Consider the following 26,792-nt stretch of genomic DNA (forward strand, 5'->3'; position numbering starts at 1 on the left):
TTTTGGAATATTGATTTAATTTCCTATCTTAATTAGTACTTATGAAGATTTAAAATTTATTATTATCTCGAGTAGGTATTGGTGAAAAACTTTTCCTCGTTTTCACCCTACTTTTACCATTATCTAATTTATTCTTCTCTTTACTCATTTATTGCGCTCTTAGTATGCTTAGGGCACTGTATTAGGGTTGGACCAGGGGACACATACTTAAGTAAGACAAATTCTCTCCTTTAAAGGAGCTTGAAAATAATGATAATTTGAGGTTTGGAATATGGTGGTCCCCTGAAAAATTTATAAGTGTGGGAATTTGGAGGAGGGGGATTTCAGTTAGTCACCGTATGTGATACAAAGAAATTCTGTAATGCAATCTGTGTTAAAATGCCGATATGGCTAAAGTTGACAGGAGGGTGGGATAAGTTTGGTTCTGTGAAGGCATGGAAGACTTTTTGTGGTGGAATTTGAACTGCACTCTGACAATTAGAGTAGATTTCATTAGAAAAAAGAGAACACAGAACTTTAGGAACAGCCGGGGCTGAGTGGCTGAGGCAGAGGAGGGAATGCGGCTTGGCTTAGATTATGAAGGGATATGGAGGGTAAACGTTGCCAGGTGGGTTGGATCTAGATTATGGAGACCCTTAAATGTTTGGATGGGGAATTAGCACTTATTTCATAAATAATTGGAGAACCATAGCAGATTAATTCATAAAATGAGATTTATATGTTAGCAGTGAATGTTCTATTGGTAATGTTTAGGCTGATTTGGAAGATGGAAAAGTGTGTCGTAAATCTCTTGAAGTAGCCTTTGTGAGACATGGTGAAAAGAAGCCTAATGTCACAGAGACAGTGTAAGATTGGGACTAGGAAGACTCGAGTGTGAGTTCCTACTCTGCCTCTGCCTGGCCATGTGACATTGTGGATATCCTATAATGTAATTTGATTTTAAAATTCTCATTAGTCAATAGGGATATCAGCATTCATTTCATTGAGTTGTTTTGTGAATTAAATGAGATAATGATTAAGAATGATCTAACTCAGAAGGGCTGGGCTTTAAAATATTTGGTAGGAAGCTAGGAATGGCAGGAAGCTAGGACAGTGTAGTATGGGGTTATTGATCCTTCTGCAGGGCAGTCCACTGAGAGAGATGGCCAAAAAGATCAATGACTTAGGTCTAAAAGGGTATGGAAGTGAGAGAATCAGATCTAGCAAGTGAGTCCTAATTAAAAGGATTTCTAAATGGTAGAGCTACCCAAAGTTAAGTATCTGTCTGTGCCATTGTTCCAGATCCTCAGGCCATCGGACTAGGACACAGTCCACAACTAGGAAGAGAGATTTGGTATTCCCAAGACAAAAAGCTAGCAGAGTTTCAGGAGTCTGCATTTGTTAAAGAGCCACATTCTTGTGGAGGAGCCCAATTAGTGATTCAGAGTAGAACCTGGTTGTTAGGGGGCTAGTGGCATCCCCTGTGGACCATGGTCCCCCCTGGTTTATTTCAGGATAGGGGATTCTAGGTCTTTTACAATAAAACTAGGCCAAAGGCCTTGAGGGAAATGATGAATAAATAAACTCTCTACCCTGTTAAGAATCATGTCGGGGACTGGGTGGGGTTGAACCTCTAGGTGTAAAATCATTTTGCTGAGTCAGGCTCTACAGGCCCTGGCAAGTTAGCTGGCAACTATTCGTTTCTGCTGTTATTATTGTGATTACAGTGAAACTGGAAATGAAAAGGTAAATTTATGAAGCTTTAAAAAGTTAATAGAACCTGAGAGCTCACTAGATATATGATAAAAAGGACAGAGAGTTGGGTCAAATGTAACTTGGGCATTCTGACCCTGTCTATGAATAGCTAGAAGCTTTGAGAGTGTAAGTTGTTTTCCCAGAGGGGTCTCAAGTGTTAGAGGACAAGGTAGAATTGGGCAGAAGAGCAAAGGGAGGTTGAATTGGGCCTAGGAAGAAATCTTGGTGGGAGCTACCCTTCAGGGAATAGGAGGTCCAGTGAAAGGTCCACATCAGAAAACTGCAGTTTCAGTTAGCATTCTTCCCCTTGTTTTCTCCCCTCCCATTGCACACAAACATAAGGATGCAATTTTTCTATTTTCCATTTCAGGTTATCTTTGCTGTTTTAGAGGGTTTAACAATTATTTTTGGTTTCTTGGAAAAGTGAGTGTAGGACTTTAATTTGAAAATAAAATTTTACTCACACTAGTATAGGTCAGAGTGACGTGTGAATGCCGCATGGTTTCTGGTTCAGTGTTTCATAACGCAGTGCTGTAGAAGAAAACATTAACAAAATTTAAAAACCAGGATTGGTGAATAACATGGAAATAATAAGAATCAAAATGCTCTGTGGTGACCCTCCTCTTTTTTTCTAAAAACAAGACCATGGGATGTTTTTCTCTGCAATTTTTCAACAAATTTTTTTTCTGATAGAACACCTCAGAAAATATTAAAAAAAGAGAGATGAAGCAGTTGTGAAGCTGGTTTTATAAGTAACCCTGATCCAAAAGAACTAAGAACACTGAACCCTAGGTGATGGCAGCGGCAAACGCCAGAGTTCCTTAGTACCTAATGGGAAGAGCAGGAGCATAAATGGGAAGGGAGCGATCACTCATACGTGCAGGAAATTTAAATAAAGCTATAACAGATTCTTTATAAAGAGATAAAGGTGCAATATACATTTCGAAAAGTAACTTCATTCCTAGTGCTAGAAATATAAGCTTCATTTGACCTTTGGAGCCAAATCATTTTTCTCAGTAATGACTATTGTTGTTTTGAAAAGTATCCGAGAAAGGTGTCTAAACCATGTTTAGTGGAATGAAAAGACATTGCAAAATCATTTTCTCCACAGGCAAAAAATTTCCATAGAAGAGGGTACCTAATAGACATTCTGATAAGACCTTAGCTTAAGTGATTTTATCAGGTTCTGCTATGAATATTGACTTCTTAGTTATAGCAATCTCTCTTTATAAAATTATGGTTTGCTGAAAAACCTGAAACCTGAGCTAACTATAAAGATATATTCACAGGGGAAAAAACAAACTGTAGTAGGACTTACTCAAAATTGGAAATCAGTTTCTAGGAATCCTTTTAAAAAGGACTGGCCATAGTGTGAGGCTCACTATAAATCAGATTCTTCTGGGCTTCTGTTTATCTTTAGTACTGAATGTAGATGAAAAGTCTCATTATGACATCTTTCATATTAATGGTAGGAAAGTTAAAACTCTATTTCCCCCCTTCTCCTTTTTATGCCTAGTGCCTAATATGGCATTGGGTAAGCAGTCATTGCTTAATTCTAATTTATCAATGAATAAATAAATAAAATCCATGATCCCTAAAAATATTTTTGCATTTATATAACATGTGTATGTAAGCATTGAAATATTAACTCTTTTTTTTTTTTTTTGGCCAGAAAAATACTTTATTTTGAATTGACTTCTGATTCCATGTAACTTAGGTTTCATCCTCTTATTTATATTCCACTGTATTAACACTTTTGGTTACAAATGACAAAAACCAAGTTCATGCTAGCTTAAAGAAAAAAAAAAAAAAGAAAGTTATTGACTTGTATGACTGGGTGGTCCAGAGGAGGAAATTGCCTCAGGTGCAGTTGGATTCAGGGAATCAATCCATATTCTTAGAGTCTTCTCTCTTTGTAAATTTCACCTACGGTTCTATATGCCTCGTTCTTTCATTTAGAACAGTGTCAGATGAAGGCAATTGCCAAAGGTTTCAGACCTACATGGTCCTCAGCAAACCCGTTAAAAAGAGAGAGCTATTATCTCTGGGCATCAGTATGTTTGGTCACAGATAAAGACTCTGATTGACTCAGTTGGGTCAAGTGCTCATTCCTGTACTAAGTATGTTGCAAGCATTATTTAGACCAGCTTGAGTAACGTGTCCATTTCCATGATAAGGGTTTGGGAGCAAGGTGGTGAGGGAGAAGACATCTTGATCCATAGTCTCACTAGGACCACATGGAGTGGAAAACAGTTTCCCCAATAGAAAAGGAAACACTGTTTATAGACATGTAAGGATGAAAAAGTATTCTGGGTAGAAAAAAATTAATAGCTATTACAATAACATATATTCAAATACATTTAAAATATTCTTGACATATATTCTAATAAGACATTCTCTTCTAAATTTCAGCGAACTCAAAAATACAAATAAAAAATTCAATTTACTTATTTATTTTATTTAGTGAAATTTTATTATCTTATCTTGACATCCATTATCCAATGTTCTATTTGCATCTGCATTGTAATTTTTCTTAATACTAACATTCTTTTCTTTATTTTCTTGGGATCGTAGTTTAAGGAAATAAAGTATTTATTTATTTTCGAATAAATAACTAGAGCTTTGTGAGATTTTGTGAGAAAACAAAACTGGTGACCTTGGATTACATAGCCAAAATTAGTGCCAAATGTTTATTTATTAATATTAATCCATTGGGATACAAAAGGAGATGATCTTTAGAGGCTCACCTGTTATCGAAAGAAAATGTAACTGAGTAGAAAGACATTGAAAAAGAGGATAAAATGATTGAGATTTATGAGTAAATGTGTCATCAGTGTAAATTATAATTGGTAAATGCATGATTTCTCACTTATATCTTATTTCTCCCAAACATTGTAATTCTTAATTTATTCAGAAGCATTTATTGAATATCTTACTGTGTTCAAGATATTTTTCTGAGTGTTGGATGACAAAAATGGATGTAGTAGTACCCTTGATTTTCCAAGCTCACAATTTTTAGTCATATATGTTTGATTATAAAATTAAAAATTCCAATTGTGAGAGGTAGAGGAACTTAAATGTCTTTTGGGTTTTTGTTTCACAGTTTACGATATGAGCAAAATTTCACTGATATATAATCAGAACTATGCATCTGCTACGTTTGGAGCTGAGAATAGTAAAAGGCAATGATTACAACTTACCTTCTTTCCTAGATTTCTTAGAGTAAAAGTTTGTTTAGAAATTTGTCACTCGTGCTTGTACTACTCACTTACTTGCAAAAGAAGGGAGAATCCATATGTAGAAATGGTTCGGTGCAGAACATGCTGTATTGAGCAACTGGTGTTGTGAAGCTCCAAGCAGTTTTTAAAAATGAACTCAACTCAAACACGTGATGACAAATTATAATTGTTTTTCATTGGAGCATTACTACACTTAGAGGAAAATATATTTGGTAGGATGTTTGGTAGCCAGAGAGAAAATAAAAATTACATATCTGTTTATGGAAAGGTAAAAGGCAAACAAGAAAAGATTGTGAGAAACATTTTCCAATTGTTTTAGCTGCTTATTCTATCACACGCATGGCTAATTACTATAGCTTCATTTTGTTGGGGACTTTAGAGCTAGTGCTGTTCAGTGTTTTTTTTTTTTTTTTTTTTTCCTTATGAGATTTAAACTTAGAATCTTATATATTTGGATTGAACCAGAAAAAAATATTTGCTTTTTAGATCTTATTATTATCCATACTGATATTTTCTGACATGCTATATGTCATGGTAATAAGCAATTTCTACTTGTTAAGGACACACCCAGGGTGCTGGTAAATTATCTGTAATATTCTGTTATAGGTGTTATTATGTACCCAAAGTCAGTGTTAGAAAATTATTGCCATGATAAATATGTTGAATTTTTAACAAAGTTTTAAAAATGTTAGAGATGTTTGGGTATCATATTGAATTTAAGTATAAGGAAATAATCTATTTTGAGGGGAAAAATTCTTATTATTTAGAATTGACCTTAAATATGATACTACAAAAAAATTATTCAATGAGATTTAATATCCTTTTTTTTCTTTCCATATATCCTATTTAGAATTAGCCTCCCCTTTTAAAATTAAATATATTGGGGTGATATTGGTTAATAAAATTATATAGATAATTTATAATTATATTCAGTAATACGTCATATGTATATTGTATTGTATGTTTACCACCCAAAGTTACATTTTCTTGTCACCATACATTTGACCCCCTTTACCTTTTACCTCTCCCTATTCCGCCCTCTCCCTCTGGTTACCACTAAACTGTTGTCCGTGTCTATGAGTCTCTGTCTTGTTCGGTTTTTGCTTTCAGTTTTATATCCCTCATAAAAGTGAAATCAAATGGTTCTCAACTTTTTCTGTCTGACTTATTTCACTTAGCATGATAATCTCAAGATCCATGTTGTCACGAATGGCGGTATTTCAACTTTTTTTATGGCTGAGTAATATTCCATTGTTTATATATATTACATCTTCTTTATTCAGTCATCTATTGAAGGACACTTCAGTTGTTTCCATGAATTGGTCATTTTGAATAATGCTACTGTGAACATCAGGTTGCATATATCTTTATAGATAAATGTTTTCAAATTTTTTGTAGACCCTCCTTTTTAAATTTAAGATACATATCTTAAATTTATATTTCTCTTTGTGCTGTTTTTGTTTCTTTTTCTTTAAAAAATTTCTCTGCATCTGGCATAAACACTTATGCCTGCCATCATCAAAATTTGAACAATCTAAGTAAGTTTTTCTTTCATTGTGTGTAACTGAAGATGGGATTTGATTAATTCAAGTAGCTGCTTATTAAGCTCTGTATTTTTTTAGATGCTAAATGTTTATTGTTACAGACTCCATTTATTTGTCTCATAGTCAAAATGCTCATGGCTTTTATTTGAAAGTTCTACATTTACTTTTCAATTAATTCTATGAACATTAATTGGGTAGCTTCTATTTATAACATATTGTACTATATACTTTCTTAGATCAGTTTTGAATGTGTGGTATTTTATTTTTTTTAAAAAAAGTATTTTCCAAGTTTCTTGTGGAATGGGCCCCATCATATTTTCAAAATATAGTATCCTTCCTATTCTCATTTAGAAATTGGAGAATATATAAATTTTAAAATTGGTCTTGTCTTATATTAGTTGTAGGAAGTATTTTTTTAATATATAGCAGGATGCTTGATCTTCAAATCATAAGGCCAATTTCAACAGAAATTTCAATGAGTTATCATTGACATAAAATCTGTTAGTTTCAGGTGTACCCCATCATGATTTGGTATTTGTATATGTTGCAAAGTGGTACTAGTAACTTTGGTTAACATCTGTCCCATGAATTTTTTTTCTTATGAATAGGAGTTTCCTAAAGCATATTTTGACTTCATCACTTCATCTTAACTAATTCCATGTTAAATTTTATCTTGGATATATCCCAACTACAGCTCTCCACTAATTAATCCTGTTTTATCTTAAATGCCAGAAGAAAAAGTTCATAGCTATATCCGTTATATACATTTTTTCAGGCTGTAACATGCATTCACTACTTCTTACTTGTCCTGCATTTGTTATTAAACGTGCCCATTATATAAATATGCCTAGAAACTTAGATCTCAACCAAAATATAGTTTCATATGTATCTTAAAATCTCTAAGAAAATCAAGTCAAGATTCTCACAAAACATATCTTTTGATGCTATCTGGTTATTTCTGCTATAGATGGTTCCTTGATAATACTGTCGCTCTACTTGGTTATTATTCAGTAATTATAAAGATCTGACTGTGATTCTACAGACAAGTAAGATAAGAAATTGCTTTATAACCAATGGGGTTCTTGGAAAAGTTGCATCTCTGATTGAGCTATGGTCCCTCCCCCCCAAACCTTGCTAATTCTGACTTCAGAGGGCATGTCTGCCTCTTGTTACTTTGCATGCAAATTGGACCTACAGTGAAATACTGTAATGTGACCACAGGACTCTAGGTGTAGACTCAATCCAAATTAGTTTTGAACATGCCTGGAGTGTCCAGAGTGAAACACCATTCTGTAATTCCAAATTGGGCTTCAGAGAAGGGACAGCACAGGGAGTCTACTTTTATCTCCTGCCAAACAATTGTAATCTCGGAGAGGCCAGGAGGCAGCTGACTCCTAAAGCTGCACCTGGTCTTACTGCTAACCAAAAATTAACCCAGAGGGAGGCATAAACAATCTTATCTTATTCTTATCCTCCTTTTGCCAAATGAAGAAATTCCATGAAATTAGTATTTACAGCATTCACTAAACTATTGAGAATGTTCTGATTATCTAAATTGTACAAATAATGTATTAAAATTGTATACGATTAGTTAGAAGAAACAGAAAATAAGCAATTAAAATTTGTGAGAGTGAATGCTATTCTTCCACCTGAAATTGTATCCCAAACAACTTGGAAGATGGGAAATATTTGGATTTTAACTTTCTTATGTTAATATATGGCAGACTTTTAATCACACGTTTTACAGGAAGCATTCAAGATAAATACATTTTAAGGAGGACAGAAAGTTTTGATAATGAAGACAGTGACTTATTATAGAAATTAAATATATAAAATATTTATGCATTTTATTCACAGTTTGGGACAACATGCTAGAATGTAGAATTTTTACACAAAGTATCAGAATTTAGAATTCTCTGTATTTTAACTTCTTTTCGATTATAAATTTTTACAGAGTTATAAATACAAGTTTTGCAGTTAGTCTTGTGTATGCCAACAGCTACTCTGTCTAGACCTCTCTTTCTTGGAAGTTCATACCTTTATCTCCTACCCGACCTGTGCCCTGTGGGTGCAACTGTAGGTTACAAGGTTTAAAGATCCTGTGGTTCACAAATATAGGAGGGAAAGAAACTAAGAAAAATAACAACAGAGAATAGGCCTCCTTCAAGCACACCTGTAGGTAGACCTTGTTTTCCAATGTCAGCATCCCATTTTAGAAAACATTTTCCCTCATGCTGCTTTCATTTCTTGTTTTACTAATGGTTATGCTGCCTGAATTTTCATGTATTTCCATGGATTTTTATGGCTAAAAAAAGTCCTCTTGATTTTTTCTAGATAAAACCCTATCTAGGTTGTTTTAAGGATCATCAGTTCACACTCACACATTAGTATGAATGAGTTCATGAAATGCAAATAGCTATATTGAAATGGAATATTTTAGGAGGTAGTGAAACCTGGATAGTGATTGTATTTAGAAATGGAGTGTCTATGTGTCACAAAGAGTTGGGGAGGGACAAAGACTAACCTATTCTCTCTCAAAAAGTCGCCTAAAGGCAGTTTCACATCCAGAAAAAATAGAGAAGAACCAAGCAAAAACCCCCAAACTTTTGTTTCTTATTCTGAATTTCCGTCCTTTCTGTTCCCAGGACTCAGGGAAGTTTGAGTTTTTGAACTTTGAAGCCTAAATGCCATCGATGTCATTGCTTTTAAGAAAAAATGTGTTCTAAGGTTAAATACCAAATTAATCTTTCTAAACACAGCTTGATTTCAGTTTTCCAAGTGGTTTCTGTGTCCCCAGACAACAGTTAGGACCTCTGATAGCATGTTGTTTTAGTATGGCCTCTTTTGTCTTTTAGGTTCTGGGTGATGCTGAGAAGTAAACATATAAATGTTTTAACTGTATGAAACAACTTTGAGATAGAAAGCTGTAATAAAATAGGACGATAGAGAAAAAAATAAATAGCAGGCACTACACATTTGAGCATCCTATTAATTTGTAAGATGATCTAAAATTTTAATTTGTTCGAAGTCAGTGGTATTGAGAATTTTAAAACAAACCTATAAAGTTCCCAACAAATAAAAGTCAAATCTTAGTGACATTCTTTTTAAGATAAGAAAAAAGCCAGATTTTAGATTATGCTTGATAGTATACAAGGAGTCCAGGCAAAACAGGCAAATAAATTTCACTAGTTTATTAAATATTAGGTTTTATAATGATTAGGTGGTCAAAAGCATGGGGGCTAGTAGAGTGCATTGATTAGAAGAATGGGCTTTGGACTCAATCAAATCTGGGGAGATTTGGCTCTGCTATTTAAAAATTAGTTGTTCTAAGACAACTTTTAAACATCTTGGTAAACCCCAGTTTCCTCATCTCTTCTATGAGGATAAAAATAGTGTATACTCATAAAACTCGAGAGGATTAACTGAAGAAATTCAGAGAAAGTACTCAGTTCCTTTCCCGGAATATAATAAGTGCTCAAGAAATGATAATTTTTATTATCATTGTTAGAAATTCATTTGAATTTTTGACTACTGACATTTATACTAAATTTAGAAAATTTGGCTTGTCATCCATATTAATATTTGAAGATTTAAAAGTAGGGATTTGGTCATGTACATATTATTTGCATTTTAAATATTTCTTAATACTAATATCACTTTTGAATGGACTGATGCTTTTGAGTGAACAGATGCTTCAGTAGTATGTACTTTTTTCGTAGTGAACATCAAATTCTTTGCCAATTTATATGTATGTATGTATGTACGTATGTATGTATGTATGTATATATCCATCCGTTTATCTATCTATCTATCTATCTATCTATCTATCTATCTATCTATCATCTATCCATCCATCCATCTATCTACTATCTATCTATTTCAAAATCTCAAATGATGCTATTTTACACCTAGTGTGTGCATGACTTAAAGTGCCCTGGCTTGTCTTTCAATTGGTCTGTGGTGCTATTAGCTCTCTCTGATGTCAACTAAGACTGACCTTTAGTGGAAACTATTTTCTGTTTCTATTGAGATGTAATGAAGACAGATGGTGGCACGTATTTGAATAAACATCCTTGCAGGATCCTCTGTTGTACAGGAAGGGCATCAGTTATCATAGCTGAGACGCCTTATCCAATGTTTAATCAATTAATAACAGCATTTAATTTGCTAAAAATTATCTAGAGTGTTGAAAATATTTGTCCCTCTCTGTCAGTTGTCATTTAGCGATGATAATTTTACTGTAATAGACCCATTTTGATATCTCGTACATTTGAACTTGTGAAATTAGTGAGAATAGATTATGAACTATTTTGTATTTACAAGACTTTTAAAATTTAATAATGTAAACTTCTTGCATACAAACATTAAGTTATTTTGACTTTTAGTTTATGTTAATCGAGTAATATGATAAACTATAGATGAAAAAACCGGTTAGAAAAAATGTTATTTCCTAAAAATTCTTACACATTCTTCTTTCTTGTCTCTCTTGACAACATTCGCTTCTCCCTGTTTATTTTCCTTTGGAAATGGTTTTGGTGAACTTTGTTTCAAATTATGAGTTTCTAGATTTCCTGCATTCACAATTTATTGAGTAGGCGCTTTTTTTTTTTTTCTGTAAATCAGCTTTGTTCTGCCTTGTCTGGTCCTGATATGATTGTTGTTTTGCTTACTAGATAGGCATTCTTAAAATTCTCATTAATTCATGCATCTAGTCTGTGCTCCCTAAGCATTTGTTGGTTGTACTGCATGCACAAAACAATGTGTGAGTCCTGAAAGAGTTGTACAGTATGATATGATCCCATTTCTGTATACAAAGATTGTTTTCTAATAGAGGAGGTGATTCATCCACTCAAATAATAGGATATATGGTCCAAAGAAATTTAAAAAATGAAAATAAACTTTAGAGAAAGGCAAGTAATGGTCTGTGGGTAATTCAACTGCATTACATCAAGTGGTGATGCCAGTGTTATGACTCATGGTCTAAACTGCTTGGCTTTCAATGAATGTGTGTTACCTGAGCCACTTTTTAATTCAATAATTTAATTCTATGAAACTCTTTTTGTTAAAATAGTTAAGTACAAATATGAGCAAATGTAACTGTATTCTTATGTATAAATGTCTATTATACAAGTTATTGCAAAATATAACCAACTTTTAGCTATTCTTAATCTTTGCTTAATGTAAATTGATTTTTCAAATCTCAAGACTTGAGTGCAACATAAATTACTAAATGTTCCTAAACTTTTTCTTTAAAACCATAATACCTTACAGGGGATTAACAGGGTCTTACTATCCATAGTCCTTGAAGGTATTTATTCGCTCATCTTAAGGAAAGATCCATAATGAAAATTGTTCGTTTGATCTTGCCATTGGAACTATCATTTAAAAAATGTTTTGATGGATTACAACAAATTAAAAGAGGAAGTCAGCATACACACATTTGTCTTAAATATTATGAGATCTGACTTAATTATGGTCAATACCGGTATAAGAGAGAAAACCAACATTTCAGAAATTCACATAGGTCATTCTGGGATGCATATTCATTGACATGGCCTTTGAAAAGTCTCTTGGTAATTTCTCGATTTATCTTATTCTAAGGAATTAAAAAAATGATTTCTTTTTCCAAACAGAAATCAAATCTATCTCATACTTTTCCTTGATGTTTGAAACATTTTTCAGTGATGCTAACAGAGGTGTGGCTAAAAACTAATAAATAGATTGCAAACTTAATGATGTTGTCTCCTTAATAGGATCTGTTTTAAAAGAAATTTCTACAGTACTTCTAGCAAACAAAATAAATTTGGGGGCTTTGTGTTTTCCTTTGACCTTCCATTTTGGTAGCTCACTGTACTCACTTTTATTTCAGATCAGCCAAAGCTAAAGCTGTAATGCCCCACTGTCCCATTTTTTGTTGGTTGGAACCTTTTTAGCTCCGTATTCCTTTAGTAGAACTTTTCTATTCTATTTGTTTGTTATCGGAATTATGTCGAAATATTTAAAGATGTTAGTGATTTGAAATACTTTCTCTCCAAGAGGGCACGTTAACTTTTCATAATAGCCTTTAATTCTTAATTAAACAATTATTAATTAAACAATGGTATTCACCCCTCAGAGGAGTGAGTGTTGATTATAAGAGATATAACGGCAGACTCAAAGAAAGTATATGGGTACTGAAAGGTTTTTGGGTGCCTATGGAATCTCTTTGGTCATTTCTGCATTTAAATAGACCTTATGCAAAACTTCTTAGATACAATTTTTACCATATTTGTTTCCTAATCACTAAAACTTCAATCACTATGTGAAAAGTGGATTCACTGGTAAACGATGTAAAAAAGTAGAACAAGTGCCCCTATTCTGAGATGCATATTCAGCAACAAAAATTGCCTGATTTGACCCAGCTGAGTTTTAGAGTCGGATAATTTATATTTCCATTGTTGTTAAAGAAAGCATTAAAAGCATTATTTCCTGCTATAGTCCTTCCTTCCTCTTCTAGTTATGAGCAGGAGATGCTAGAAACCACTGAACATCATCTGTTTTCAGCTTCTGTCAAGAAAGGAATGTTGTTCGAAGATCATCTGGAATTTGTCTGATTTTGATAATGTAGCACAGAGCAGTTCCAAAAATAAAGATGGGCTTGTTGCGTCCATTAAGAACAGCTTATTTCATCATTGTTGTTTTTCACTTGTAGCCTTGTGCCTTGTATGGTGGTTTCTGTTTCTCAGAATAAGCTAAAAAGAGCCATTCTGTTTCTATGCTCTGGGAATGCAAGAGTACAGAGTCTGTGTTTTTGAGAATAATATTTGGCTCATACAAGGAGACTGTGTTTTGCAAGTTTAATGTCTGATACATATAAGGGGTATTAGTATCCATGGGAATCGAGGCTGAGAAATCAAATAGAACTGACAGAGTTGAGGAAAGAAGTTTTTATTTATTGATATTATTTTGAACTTCTTACTACAAAACATATTAAGGTAGAGTAATTAAAATAGGAGGTCTCATTTGCTATTATATTTTTCCTTGATGGGGAAAGTCTGCATTGACTTTATGGCTATCAGGAAATGTTAGTTATGTTTTTGTATCCAAGACTGGACTTTGAGGCAACACCCACTTTATCTGTGCTATCTGTATTCAGTCAAATAAAGATTCCTATAGAATATACTCTTAAAGTTTATACTGAAAGACAACACAGAAATTTGCTAAGAGCTTGGTAGCTGTATATGTAACGGTAAATAGATTTTCTCTGCCATCTATTGAAATTAAGGGAAGGACTTCGAGGTTATTAATAACTTTATAATTCACTTCATATAACATAACTAGCTTTTATATCTTGGTCTTCTTTATTTCCTTTTTAGATACTAGCTCAGTCATGCACTGAAATCTTGGAATTGCAGCCCTCAAGTGTCTGTGTGGGGGGTAAGTGGTTAGAATTTAAAAATACCATGTAAGAAAATGTATTTTTTTTTGTAGTTAAAATATATGATTTGAAACTCATGTTGGAAAGAGAATAGCAAAATTAACTTTTTTGGCATCTTTTTCTGTAAGAATTTTTAAATAATTCCTTGAAATATTTCTATTTTAAATTTAAATTTTTAAGATTGGAGTGTTATTTTAAATAATGAACATATTGTGTGACAGGCTTTTAGAATCTTCTGTATATTTAGTTCATGTTTGAGACCTTTCCTATGACAAGTAAAAAAAATGAAATTTTTTCTTTTATCTGATTATACAAACAATCATGTATCTGTAAACTTTGAGTTCCATGCTTTGATGGTCTGGCCAAAGTACAGTATCCACTAGCTCAGGGCGCATAAGGAAGTGACTTATGGCTGGATAGCAGGAAGGAAGCAGGTGGCTTCATCACCTAGTGCTAAGAAATGACTCATGTTTTAGCACCTTAAAGTCATTCTTACTCAAAGAGAGTATGATTGTCTTTGGCCTGTTCTATTTCTTTTTCTAGTCTGACCTAGAATTCATTTTAACCTGACTTTGCTTAGCAAAGGAAAAATATTAGGTCTGGTAAGGGAGGAAATGTATAATTTACCATAGAGCCTCCCAAATGCAGGACATGGTATTAAGTTCTGCATCTTAAATTTCCTGAATTAATGATTACTGAGATGTCTAAGAGAAATAGTAAATTTCAACATCCCAATAGTTCTATAATCCCTGATCCAGTGAGGGAGAAACTGAGGCAGAGACAGGTTCAGTATTTGCTATTAGTAATTGTTCAGTTAAACCCTTGTCTGTCTGACCCTAAATCTCATGTTCTTTTTACCAAGTCATATTTTGTTTTACATGTTTTTATTTTAAATTACAAGTAAAATTTCTTTTATAACACACAATGGAGAGTGGCATGGCAGTATTTTTTTCATAGTTAAATACTACATATGTATTAGATTATGTTAGATAGGTGTTTGAGAGAATTAATCACTGTTAAAACCATTTATATACCATCTTGCAGCTAAGCAGCAAATATTTCTTTGCCAATCAAGATATTTGATCCGTTAACTTTTCTTCTGAAATATTATTTTACTTTCTAACATTCAGTGACTGCTCCTATTATAAGAGAGTGCAATAAATTAAATCTACTTTCTTTAGTGACTGGCTATAGATTGTTAGTAGTCCAAAATAGGTTACCTCTGATGAGTCACAAATTTGTATAACAGAAAAGGAAACTGGGCTTGGTAATGCGAAGAAACTGGTAACAAACTCTATGGAGTGTGATAGATTAAACATAACACATGACTGTTCTAAGAACCAAACACAGAAATAATTAATTTTCTTTACATTCCCATACTTCAGTTCCTGAAAGTAGAGAAAAACAAAGAGGATTCTTTTTTGATGATATTTTCCTAAGGACAGAATTTGGGAAAGTTTGTATTATATCTGTCTGGGAATGACTTAATGCTTCAATTCTAATATCTTGGTCTCTATTGGAAAACACTCTGTTTAAAAAATGAAATGCTTTTCTATGTGGCAGTGAGTGATAGCTTCACTGTATTTCCCTAAAGAGTCGAAGACCCAAGTAAAGTTTGAAATAGAGCCCTGTCTTCTTTATTATTAGTTGGCTGAATAGTTTGAAGAAATTCCTTCTGTGTACTTTGATACTTTCAAGTTATGTTTTTTTGTGTGTGTGAAGCAGTGATTAAAATGTTTATTTTTCCTTTTACTTGTAGAGGAATTTCAAATTGTTTTGAATGGAAGAGGATTCAACTTGGGCAGCCGGCATGACAGTGTTCTCTGTACTTATACAGTAAATGAAACATACACAAAAAGTAGGTCCCCATAATCTCAATGTTGCTTTAATATCTGCACAGCAAGTCAATATCAACCATTTTCCTCTTTTCCCCAAATGAAACAATTTATACTATATTTTTAACCAAAGAAGAAAGAAATTAAGTCCAGTAATAATATAAATAGTAAAGATAATTATTTAATCATTATTTAATGATGGCAACATTTGTTCATAACTTAATAAATGCTGGATCCCATCCTGAGTAGCCCTATTATACAGATGATTGTCTTGTGGCTGAACAAATCAAATAATTTGCATGTGCTGACACAGTTAATAATGGGCAGAGCCGAGAGTTGAACCCAATTGTCCTGACTGCACTCTGTATGGACTACTTCAACTACCAGATTTAATTGCCTTTCTCTCCAGATTTATATCTTATCCCTCTGGCCTGAAAAATCTAACTAACTCGGACTCCTCTACTACTTACTGCCTTCTTTTATTGTCACTTGTTTTCTTTATTTAATTTCCTAATAATTTGTCAGTAAGCTTTTGAGACAAGCTTTTTGTCTTATAGATATTTTATATCTCTAGTGTCCAATCAGAACAGTGTTTGTTGATAATTATCATATTTATGGATTAGGTTTTATTTTTTCTAGCTTGGCTTTCAAAAAACAGCAGAAAATTATGTTTTTATCATTATTCTGAGAAAAACTCTTATTAGGTGACCTTGGTATTCTGAGCATTTTTGGTTTCTAATAGACATTTTTTCCTCATTGATGATTGTAGTGGCTCTTAAAATTTTATACTTTAAGTCAGATGTTACAACTCTGAGAACTTTGGTAGAACTCTTTTTTGGGCATTTCATCTATAATTTTGCTATTTATTTGATGGTACTAAACACTCTAATTAGTATAATTTGGCCACACACAGTAACTGTTCGATGTGTAGTGTTGAATTAAAGCGGTGATGATCTCAGCATGATATATTTTATTGTGAATTCTTCTCTTTCTATTAAGATAATCATTTTGTTAAGGCAAGGCAATAAAATTTGTAACAAACTCTCTTCATAGCAGGTTCCACAATTTAAAAGGACAAAATAATTTTTTTATTTAGTAGTCATCTATATCTAAGTTTACCTTTTTTGATTACATATTTGAGTTGATTATGATATAAACATATTTTACCCTTAGCTTCATAAGATCATTTACTAAAACAATTTCTCAAACAAATAAGTGGAGTCAGATTGTATTTTCATCATTCCCATTCTAGTATTAAGTTTGATTTTGTAATTTTTGTGAATATTTATAGTGTAGACATTTTCACATGTTATTAAAATTACAAGGACAATTTAAACATTCAAATTTAAAAATATGTTTTTTACTGTAGATACAACTATTTTATTAAATTCTTGAAATAAATTCATTCTCCTTTGGACATTCTTCTTTTCTCCACCATTATTAAATTCTGCTTTAAAAAATATATATGTAATTTATCTTTTAAAAAAATAAGATATTTGCAAAATTGAGGCAGTAAGCGATAATTTTATAATATCTGCAAATGTATGTGGACTAAGTGAAAAAAATCATAATTTATAATTTACTGGTACTATACCCTAATGAAGCATATAATCTCTATTGTTTATTCTCTTTCATTCTCCTCATTCTTTAGGTGAATATCTTTTTGGTTTTTCATGCTAATATGTTTAATGTTCCACACTTGAACTCTGATAACCATATGCTCTTCATATTATTAATGAAACCAAGGTTTAATTTTTAATTCAATGACATTTTATTTTTTAGGTGTAAAGCCAGTAAGTGTGGAGCTTAATTCTATGCTTTGTCCTGCACCTATCCTGAATAAAGTTGGAGAGTAAGTACTTCATTAAAAACATTTAAAAAACATTTTAGCTAAAAATTATTAGGAAATGATGACACATTATACTTGGTTGTTTTATTGTGTCTTGTATATATTGAACATGAAATAGTAAGCCCTAGGCAAACCACTCTGGTTAGTACTTAAACTGCATTCTTAGTAGGTTGAAAATAGTGGAGTCTGTTTTATCTTATTTTGTAAATATTTAGTAAAAATCTCTGTACATATTTATCTGGGTAGGTCTAAAAACTATTGTTAGAGCCTTTAAATAATCAGAGCCACAGCCATTATTTTGAATTTCAGGGTATTGAATTTATACTTACACCTGCGCGCGCGTGTGCGCGCGCGCGCGCGCGCGCACACACACACACACACACACACACACACACACACACACACACAGTTCCAAAGTGAGACATTTGACTACTATAGTTTTTAAATATTAAGATTAATGAGAAAAAAAGAACATGGCTCAAAAAAGGCACACCTTGGACTAGAAAATATTTGTGCTTTAATTTGTTTCTCAGCCCTGTTAAGGTCTATAGTCTTATGTTCTTTAGTGTGGTAATAAACCATAATGATTGCTGGTTAAAATAAGAGATATTTAGTTTAGAAGAAGACCTTTATTTGAATCACCTACATACAAATAATTCCACTAGTAATTTAGTATTTCCACTCATGATTTTTTTCTACCCTCTCTATTACAAAGGAAACTATTACAAATGTTTCAAATCTTCCCTAGCCCAACAATAGTTGATGTAATATGTTTATGATAATTAAGAGGATGCAATTTTTAAGATCACTTTATACTGATCACTTCTGGTCTGTAAATAACTGCAGCAGTATCGGCTTTATATTTCAGATTGATTAAAAGGAGTTGTATAATATAACTTATAAAAGCAAGACTATCAGAGTTTTTTTTCCTTTCTCTAAAAAAGCATTCATTTTCTGTGTCATGTAATAATCTAGTCTTATTGGCAACATGCTTGTGGCAACATTAGACTGTGTCTTGGAATTTGAGGCAGATGCATTTTGCCTAGAGTCATCTAAACCCCAATTGCACAGTGGGACTCGTGGCTTTCTGAGTAATCATGTCTTGTGTTAGCGATGATAAGTACATTGACTTGAAGTTTGGACCTATTTTTAGGAATCTGTAATTCCATATTGATTCTTCTGATTGTTCCCCCAGTCTGCTCCCAGAGCTGTGTTCTCTGTCTTAATCATTGATATTGCCATCCTTTGTGTTGCACAGGTCAAAAACCTTTGATTAATGATCTCTCTAACTCAGGCCATCGACAAACCTCATCAGCTCTAATTTTAAAATATGTTCAGAATCCAGTCCTTCCCAACCACCTCGTCTGATACCATCCCAGACCAAGCTACTTTCATCTCTTGCTTGGTGTATTAGCCTATCCGCTGTTCTCTCTGCTTCTCTCCTTGGCAGGAGTAGTCCTGTTAATCTGTTCACGCCACTCCTCCACTCAAAGTCCTCTACAGTGAGTTCCCTATTCCACTCACAGTGAGAGTCTAATCACCGCAGTGTTCTACAGGGATTAGGACCTTCACTAAGTCTCAGACTTCATCTTTTTGACCCTTCTATCCCAGATACTGAATTTGTTTTCTCTACAGTTTGCTTGTGAGCTTTGTTTACTTTTGAAGAGAATAAGATAGAGACTGCTGATAGTCTTGGGTAATTTGCAGATTGGCTAAATACTCAGGAGATGTGAGTTTTAAAAATAATATAGAGCATAAAAATATTAGACATGAGAAGTCATTATTTGTTTGGCTTTTGTTGTTAGTATTTCACCTAAAACTGAAAATGTTTTGTTGTTGTTTATCAAATACATTATATCACTGAGGCAAAACTTGAGAAGATTTTATTTGTTAATGTATCGGGTATTTGGGGACATCATTATTTGTTCTATGAAGTATGTTGCAAGTAATTTGGAACTTTCCTTTGCCTTGAATTTTCTTCAGATACTTTTGTAGGTGATGAGCTCTCTTATGAGATTGGATTAAAATCAACACAACTGAAACAGTTTAGCCTTGTAAGGTGACTGATGCTTAATATGTTTGCCTAATTAGTTTTTGGCTAAGGATTCAAACCCATTAAGTAGCTAGTTAGTCTATGTTTCAAATAAACACATCTGGCCCAACGATGAATGAAGTTTTTTTCTGTGTGAGGGTGACAGATGTGGTGATGGTTCCCCCTGTTCTCTCACTTAAATAATTAACAACACGCTGGTGAAGTAACCTTAGACAGACAGCCTCAAAGCCAGATGCATAGTCTCAGAGCTGGATCCACGGGCATGTGCCTCATCTCATTAGCCTACTCTAACAGTTCCTTTCTCTTCTTTATGTTATACTTCCAGGATTACATTTTGTTTCAAGATTATTTCATTAAAAACCCAGGGCTCTTAAATTTTGTTTTGAAAGAGTGTTAACATGAAAATGTTTACTTGGAGATGAAGACAAAGAATTGTAGCAGAGTAGTTAGGACATAGGTTTGCATTCGGAAACTGATGTCAGGGAGTAAAAAGTTAAAGCCATCTGGGCAAATCTTATGAAGGTATGTTATTGTTTAGCATTTTGGAATAAGTCTTTGAAGTACTTTCTTTTAGGGAATTTCTTTGAAGTTTCTTTATTTGATATAGATTTTTAGACTAAGATGAACAAATTCTTAGTATTTAAATGAAAGTATGTAAAAGTGGTAGTAGTGAGGTTGTTCTTTTCTATTTCCTTCATTGGATACGATTTAATTTTTAAATGTCTCATGATTAAACAAATTGTCTTACCAAGAAAAATCTGTAGATTATTTGGGAGTTTATTCCTGCCAGTGGTTCATTTGTACCAAAATGTCTTTAGTTTAAATAGAAAGGCCTCCGTGAAGTTCTTTGAATCCTCCCCATTCCGCGGTAATAGGCTTGTGGTGTAATGTGCAGGTGTCACCAGTATTTGCAGTATGGGCTTATTTTCTGACCCTTGTTTAGTGAGACATCAACAATAGCACAGCTGCTCTGCAATAGTTGAGATCTCAAACCTGCAATTTGGCAAGAAGAACAGAGCAAATTGGGTAAATATACATAAACACATTGTGAAGAAAGAAAAACAGAACAGAGTGAACCAGAGCCTTATCCTACAGCTTGTTTGATAGAGATGATTTAAGGAGGCATATGGTATAGTTAAATGTGCTTTCAAAAATGTTGGCCAGAATCTTCTGGCAAATATGAAATAAATATCTAAATTAGTTGAAACTGATAGTATTAGTTCTCTGAAGAGGCAGTGTGGAAAGACATTTGACAGAGTGTTTTGAGTAAGAAGTAGTGGGACATCAGTGAGTGTGAAAAATTTCAAGCATCTGATTCTGAAGGATCATTGAGATGAATGGTGTGTCAGAACTGGGGTTAGAGACTGACTTGTTCATAGAATCTTTTTATTTTCCTCAACATTATTATTTTTCCATATAATCCAATTTTTTTCTGGATTGAAATTGATTAATTTTATTTCTTTCATGGTTGGACAGATTCCACCTTTAGCCTGGCTTCTCAGATGAACCCTTTTTATCAATGTACCTATGTATATATGTGTATGTTTATCTATACAATTCCTAATTTCATAATCTTATTAGCAGGTGATACAACCACAACTTTATTCTTTCTTCTGTTTCCTATAAGGACATTTTCTTTCGCATAGTGTATTCCTTTCTGATTATACTGGTAAATATGATAAGTTCACCTAATTTGCATTGCATTTCTATTCTAAATATTATATTCATTTCTGGAAATTGTGTTTTAAGAGGAACAACAATTAATTTGAGCACATCCAGTTGTGGTCAATAAGATGATGCCAAGTACAGAAATAGTATGCAATTTAAAATTCTGAATGAGATATAATTTGGGTGTGACACATTAGCTCTCTTTAAACAATGGGTCCGTCATGTGAAAGGTAGCTTTGACTTATTCTTTATTGCTTCAAGGAAAGGAGAAAGAGTAGAAGGTAAATGGAGGCACATTTAAGTTCAGTATTAGGAAAATCTTTCTGACAATTAGAATTATTTAGAGAGTGTTTTGGTAACTAAAAGCGTTAAAGAGAGACAGCTATATAATGAGGTAGAGGATATCCTTAAAATATATTCAGATCTTCTTATATATCTGTTTCAAAATTTTATATTGTCAAAGTTTTTACTATTATAAAGACATTGACATTTTTGGATGAAAGGCACTAAAACTTGAGTGATTATTTCTAAGTGTCTTTTTCAGTATTTTATTAAAATATACAAATCAGTTAAAAAGAAGTTATTTTTTTGTGTAATACTGAAAACATTAACAATAAAAGTTTAGGTATGCTGTTCAGTACATCTCTGAATACAGCTTTTTTCCTTCTGAAGGTAGCAATCTTCCTGACTGCAGTGTTTGTTTTAGTTATACACATATATTGAAATATCTCAAAAAAATTATTATATTCAAGAATTCTTTAACCATTTTTAAGAAAATATCCTTAAACAAAACATTAATTTACATGCGTACTCAAAACTAAAAGTGGAATCTTTATTCACTAATATGAAACCTTATTTTTCAACTTGTAATCTTTATGCATAAAGCTAACTTTAAAAAAACCTCTGCAGAGTATTAAATAGTGGCACTTGATTTCAGAATACCTTAGGTCACCGTAATTTTCATAACTATTTGAGCAGTTGCCAGTTTAATTTTCAGTGTGTGCAAATTGGAGGTAAATTATTTATTACTTCCAGTGAATGTTCTTTTAAAATTTAATTTAATTCTTTTAGTCTTTTTTCATGGATCATAAAATGATTATCTTTTTTTAAAGTTTATTGGGGGTAATGTTGGTTAATACAATTACGTAATTTTCAGGCATACATTATAATTATTCTATTGTGTGATTACGCCCAGAGTCCACTTTCCTTCAGCTATCATATATTTGATTCCCTTTACCCATTTCACCCTCCTCCAATTTCCCTATATTTGACCCCCTTAACCCTGTCTACTTCTTTTCTCCTCCCCAACCCCTATACTCTGGTAACCACTAGTCCATTGTCCACGTCCTTGAGTCTCTGTTTGTCCTGGTCATTTGTTGCTTTTAAGTTTATATCCCATATATAAATGATATTATGTGATTTTCAACTTTTTCTTATTTCTGGCTTATTTTGCTTAGCATGATTATCTCGAGGTCTTTCCAGGTTGTCACAAATGGCACTATATCATCTCTCCTTATGGCTGAGTAATATCCTATTGTATATATGTACCTCAGCTTCTTTAGCCAATCATCTATCATAGGACACTTTGGTTGTTTCCATGTCCTGGCCTCTGTGAATAGTGCTGCTATAACATCGGCGTGCAAAAATTTTTTCAGATATGGGTTTTCAAATCTGTGTGGTAAATACCCAGTAGAGGGATTGCTGGGTCATATGGTAGATCAATTCTTAGTTTTTTGAGGAAACTCCATACAGTTTTCTATAGTGGCTGTACCAATTTGCAGTACCACCAGTAGTGTATTATGGTTCCTTTTTTTCTGCATCCTCTTCAACATTTGTTATTACTTGTCCTGTTGATTATAATTATTCTAACAGGTGTGAGATGGTATCTCATTGTGGTTTTGATTTGCATTTCCCTAATATCTAGCGATGTTGAACATTTTTTCATTTATTTGTTGGCCATTTGTATGTTTTCTAGGGAGAAGTGTTTGTTCAGATCCTCTGCCCGTTTTTTGATTACCTTGTTTGTTTTTTTGTTGTTATTGAGTTGTGTGAGTTATTTGTAAATTTTGGATATTAGGCCCTTATCAGAAGCATTGCTTGCAAATATATTTTCCCATTTGAATGATTGTCTCTTTACCTTGTTGATGATTTCTTTTGCTGAGCAGAAGCTTTTTAGATTTATGTAATCTCATTCATTTATTTTTGCTTTTTACTTCCCTTGTCTTTGAGGTCAAATTCATAAAATCCTTTTTAAGTCCAAGGTCCTTGAGTTTAGTTCCTATGTTTTATTCTATGCATTTTATTGATTCCGGTCTTATATTCAGGTCCTTAATACATTTTGAGTTAATTTTGGTGTGCGGTGATAGACAACAGTCTAGTTTCATTATTTTGCAAATAGTGATTTATCTTCCTAGCACCGTTTATTGAAGACGCTTTCCTTTCTCCACTCTGTGTTTTTGGCTTTTTTGTTGAAAATTATTTGCCCATATAAATATGGGTTTACTTTTGGACTCTCGATTCTGTTCTGCTGGTCTGTGTGTCTCTTTTTCTGCCCATATCATGCTGTTTTGATTACTGTCACTTTGTGGTATAATTTGAAATTGAGCAGAGTGATGCGTTCAGCCTCATTTTTTTTTTTTTTTTCCTCAGAATGACTTGGCAGTTCAGGGTCTTTTGTGCTTCCATACAAATCTGATGATTTTTTGTTCTATTTCTTTAAAAAATGCCAAAATGAGATTTCGATGGGGATTGCATTAAATCTATATAATGTTTTAGGTATTATGGTCAAAGTGATGATCTTTTAATGGATATGCATAAAGTCAGCAGCAAGTGAATACTTTGCAAATAGGTTACTATGGATTGAAATGCCAATTATATTTCATGGTGTATGAAATTTCTCAGATCAGAGCGAGTCTGACATATGGCACTAAGCTATTCTCCTCTTTTGGAATTATCATACATTTTTAAACATTAAATAAAAACAATATGAGCATTAGGACTTATTGAATTTTATTTATTAATTACATATCCTAGTAGTATTTAATAATTTCTCAAATAGAATGAATTTCATTTTGTCACTATTAGTTGAGTACCAATTGATATTAAAATGAACTTCAAACAATTTTTTTGTTATATATCGTTGTTTAAGTTTCTTCTGCCTGCTTTATAAAAAATATTCTAAGGGTGGAGCAAAGAGTAGATTGAGATATTTGTAAGCCATTCTAAACAATGTAGAACCTATTAATAGAAAAGGAACTTGAGTTTCAGTTCTCAGCCATATCTTCCCTGACTGCCCTGCGTTATCTCCACGGTAGGCCAGCCCTGTCTCAGAAGGTCTTCTTTGTGTTTCATGACATATTCTCACCTCCCTAGCTTCTCAGATGTCACCTCATACTCTTCTTCTTACAGTCCCTTAACTCTTAATTTTCACCGTTGTCTGATTTCTGACCTATAAACACACCTTCTCTAAGGCTTTCTTTTCTTGCTAATAAGCTCTAAATCTCTAGATCTTTTCCTTAGCTCTAAACTCACTACTCAAATGCCCACTAGCCCCACTCTCCAGTTGTCTGCTCACTCATTTGGATTTCTCATAGACACCTTGAGCTTGAAGTTCCCAAATTAAACTTATGTATTTCTATTCAAACCTGCTCCTTTTCTTGTTTCCTATGAAAGATTACCCGCCCACCTGTGCAAGACAGAACCTTTGAAATCATCTTTAACTATTCCTTCTTCCTCACCTCCTACATCCAATAAATGTCTCTCAGTTTTCATTTTCACACTGCCTTTCATGCTACTATTTTAGAATTGCCACAGATTCTAACTTGGCTCTTATTTGAAATACACCGAGACATGCTTAACTGGTCTTTCTACGGTAGAAATTTAGTCTTCCAACCCATGCTCTACACAGCAACAAGAGTGATATTTGTAAAACATAATTCTGTCTATATTTCTACCTAACTTAAAAACCCTTAAGCCTGATTCCAAATGTCTATAGATAGCATCCTGGGTTCTTCATGATCCTTATCCTTTTCCAGACTGAGGTCACTCTCACACTCTGTGTTGCTGCAAGATTAAGTGGCTTTTGGTTCCTTGACTGTTCTGTGCCTTTCTTGCCTTCCAGGTGTCAAATAGTGATTTATCTTCTTAGATCCCCTTCTAATCTCTTGCCCTAACCAACTTCTGATCATTCTTTAGAATTCATCTTAGAGGTGACTTCCCGTAGGAAACCTCTGACTATCCCCATGGCAAGGCTGCTCCGTTGTGTCTCTCACATGGTTCTCTAGTACTCCTGCATGTATATTTATTTTAGTCAATATCATACACTATTGTAATTGTTTGTTTATGTGGCTTCCTTTCAATTACATCGTAATGCTGTGTTTTATTTGTTACTGCAGCCCTATTGTCAAGCATAGCCTTGCTTTGCCTATCGTAGACAATTTATAAATATTTGTTTAATTAACTAGTAATAGAATGAAGAGTGACTGACTAAACGAACTTATTGGCAAACATTCATAAACCAATTTGGAGCGCAGTTTTAGGTTTTAGGTTTAAGCACACTCAGCTCAACACTCAGCTAATGTTGGGTTTAGTTAAGACAATGTTTTGTAATAGGAAGGAAATAGTATTGAAAAATTTCTTTAAATAAACCTGTATGACATTATATACTAGGCATTTTTTGAATAGTTTAGCTTTCTATATTTTTATATGGCAGTAAATAGAATAAAATTCTTTAAAGAAAAAGTGTTGGGTAATTATTTCATTGCTGCTGTATATTCTTTATTATTATTATTTGTTGTTGTTGTTTTTAACTTGGATTGAAAAGGTTTAGATAAATATGCCTTGATATTCTGTTAGACAAATAGTTAGGTGTCACAGTAGTTTATATAGAGTACCTGCTGTATTCCAGACAATGTGTTGGACATTTTATGTACATTCTTTTATCAGTCTCTCCTCCTCCAAATAACTGAAATAGGTATAATTGTTCCCATTTTACAGATGGAGGAATGCAAGATTTGGAGTGTAGTGACTAGAGTGAAAACCAGAACTCCATACATATATCCCCCAACATGTGGGCTGAAGCTATCTCTTATTTCAATTTTATTTGATTCTTGGGACAAATAAATATAGATGAAATCTCCCCTTGCCTCTCACTTATATATGACATTAAGTAAAAATCATATAGCTTTAATACATTTTTGTCCATAATAAAGTATAATTGAGAATCTGGGTTCTACTGTCTTAATTATATAGAAGTTATTTAATAATAGGAATGAGAAATCTATAGATACTAACAGATATGACATAAAATATGGCAGAAAACATTAAATACGCATGTCAGATTTTTAGGGCAAAGAAAGGTCAAGATTTTGAGTTTAGGTTAGAGGGTACAGTGGCTTTATCAATCTGTGTGCCAGCAAGGAAGCAGCATAGGTTTGGACAAAGATTTGAGGTTG

General features: G+C 33.2%; 1 protein-coding gene across 1 annotated transcript in view; it reads left to right on the top strand.

The window, feature by feature from the left end:
• The window catches only part of ANTXR2 (ANTXR cell adhesion molecule 2), a 137,015-nt gene that overhangs the window by 24,014 nt on the left and 86,209 nt on the right, over positions 1-26,792 (top strand). The window contains exons 8-10 of the mRNA XM_016156173.2: positions 13,873-13,933; positions 15,694-15,792; positions 17,552-17,621. Coding sequence (XP_016011659.1) covers positions 13,873-13,933; positions 15,694-15,792; positions 17,552-17,621 — 230 coding nt within the window. The remainder of the gene's footprint in view (positions 1-13,872; positions 13,934-15,693; positions 15,793-17,551; positions 17,622-26,792) is intronic.

Source organism: Rousettus aegyptiacus, unplaced genomic scaffold (assembly GCF_014176215.1).
Source record: "Rousettus aegyptiacus isolate mRouAeg1 unplaced genomic scaffold, mRouAeg1.p scaffold_m13_p_10, whole genome shotgun sequence".
Classification (NCBI taxonomy): Eukaryota; Metazoa; Chordata; class Mammalia; order Chiroptera; family Pteropodidae; genus Rousettus; species Rousettus aegyptiacus.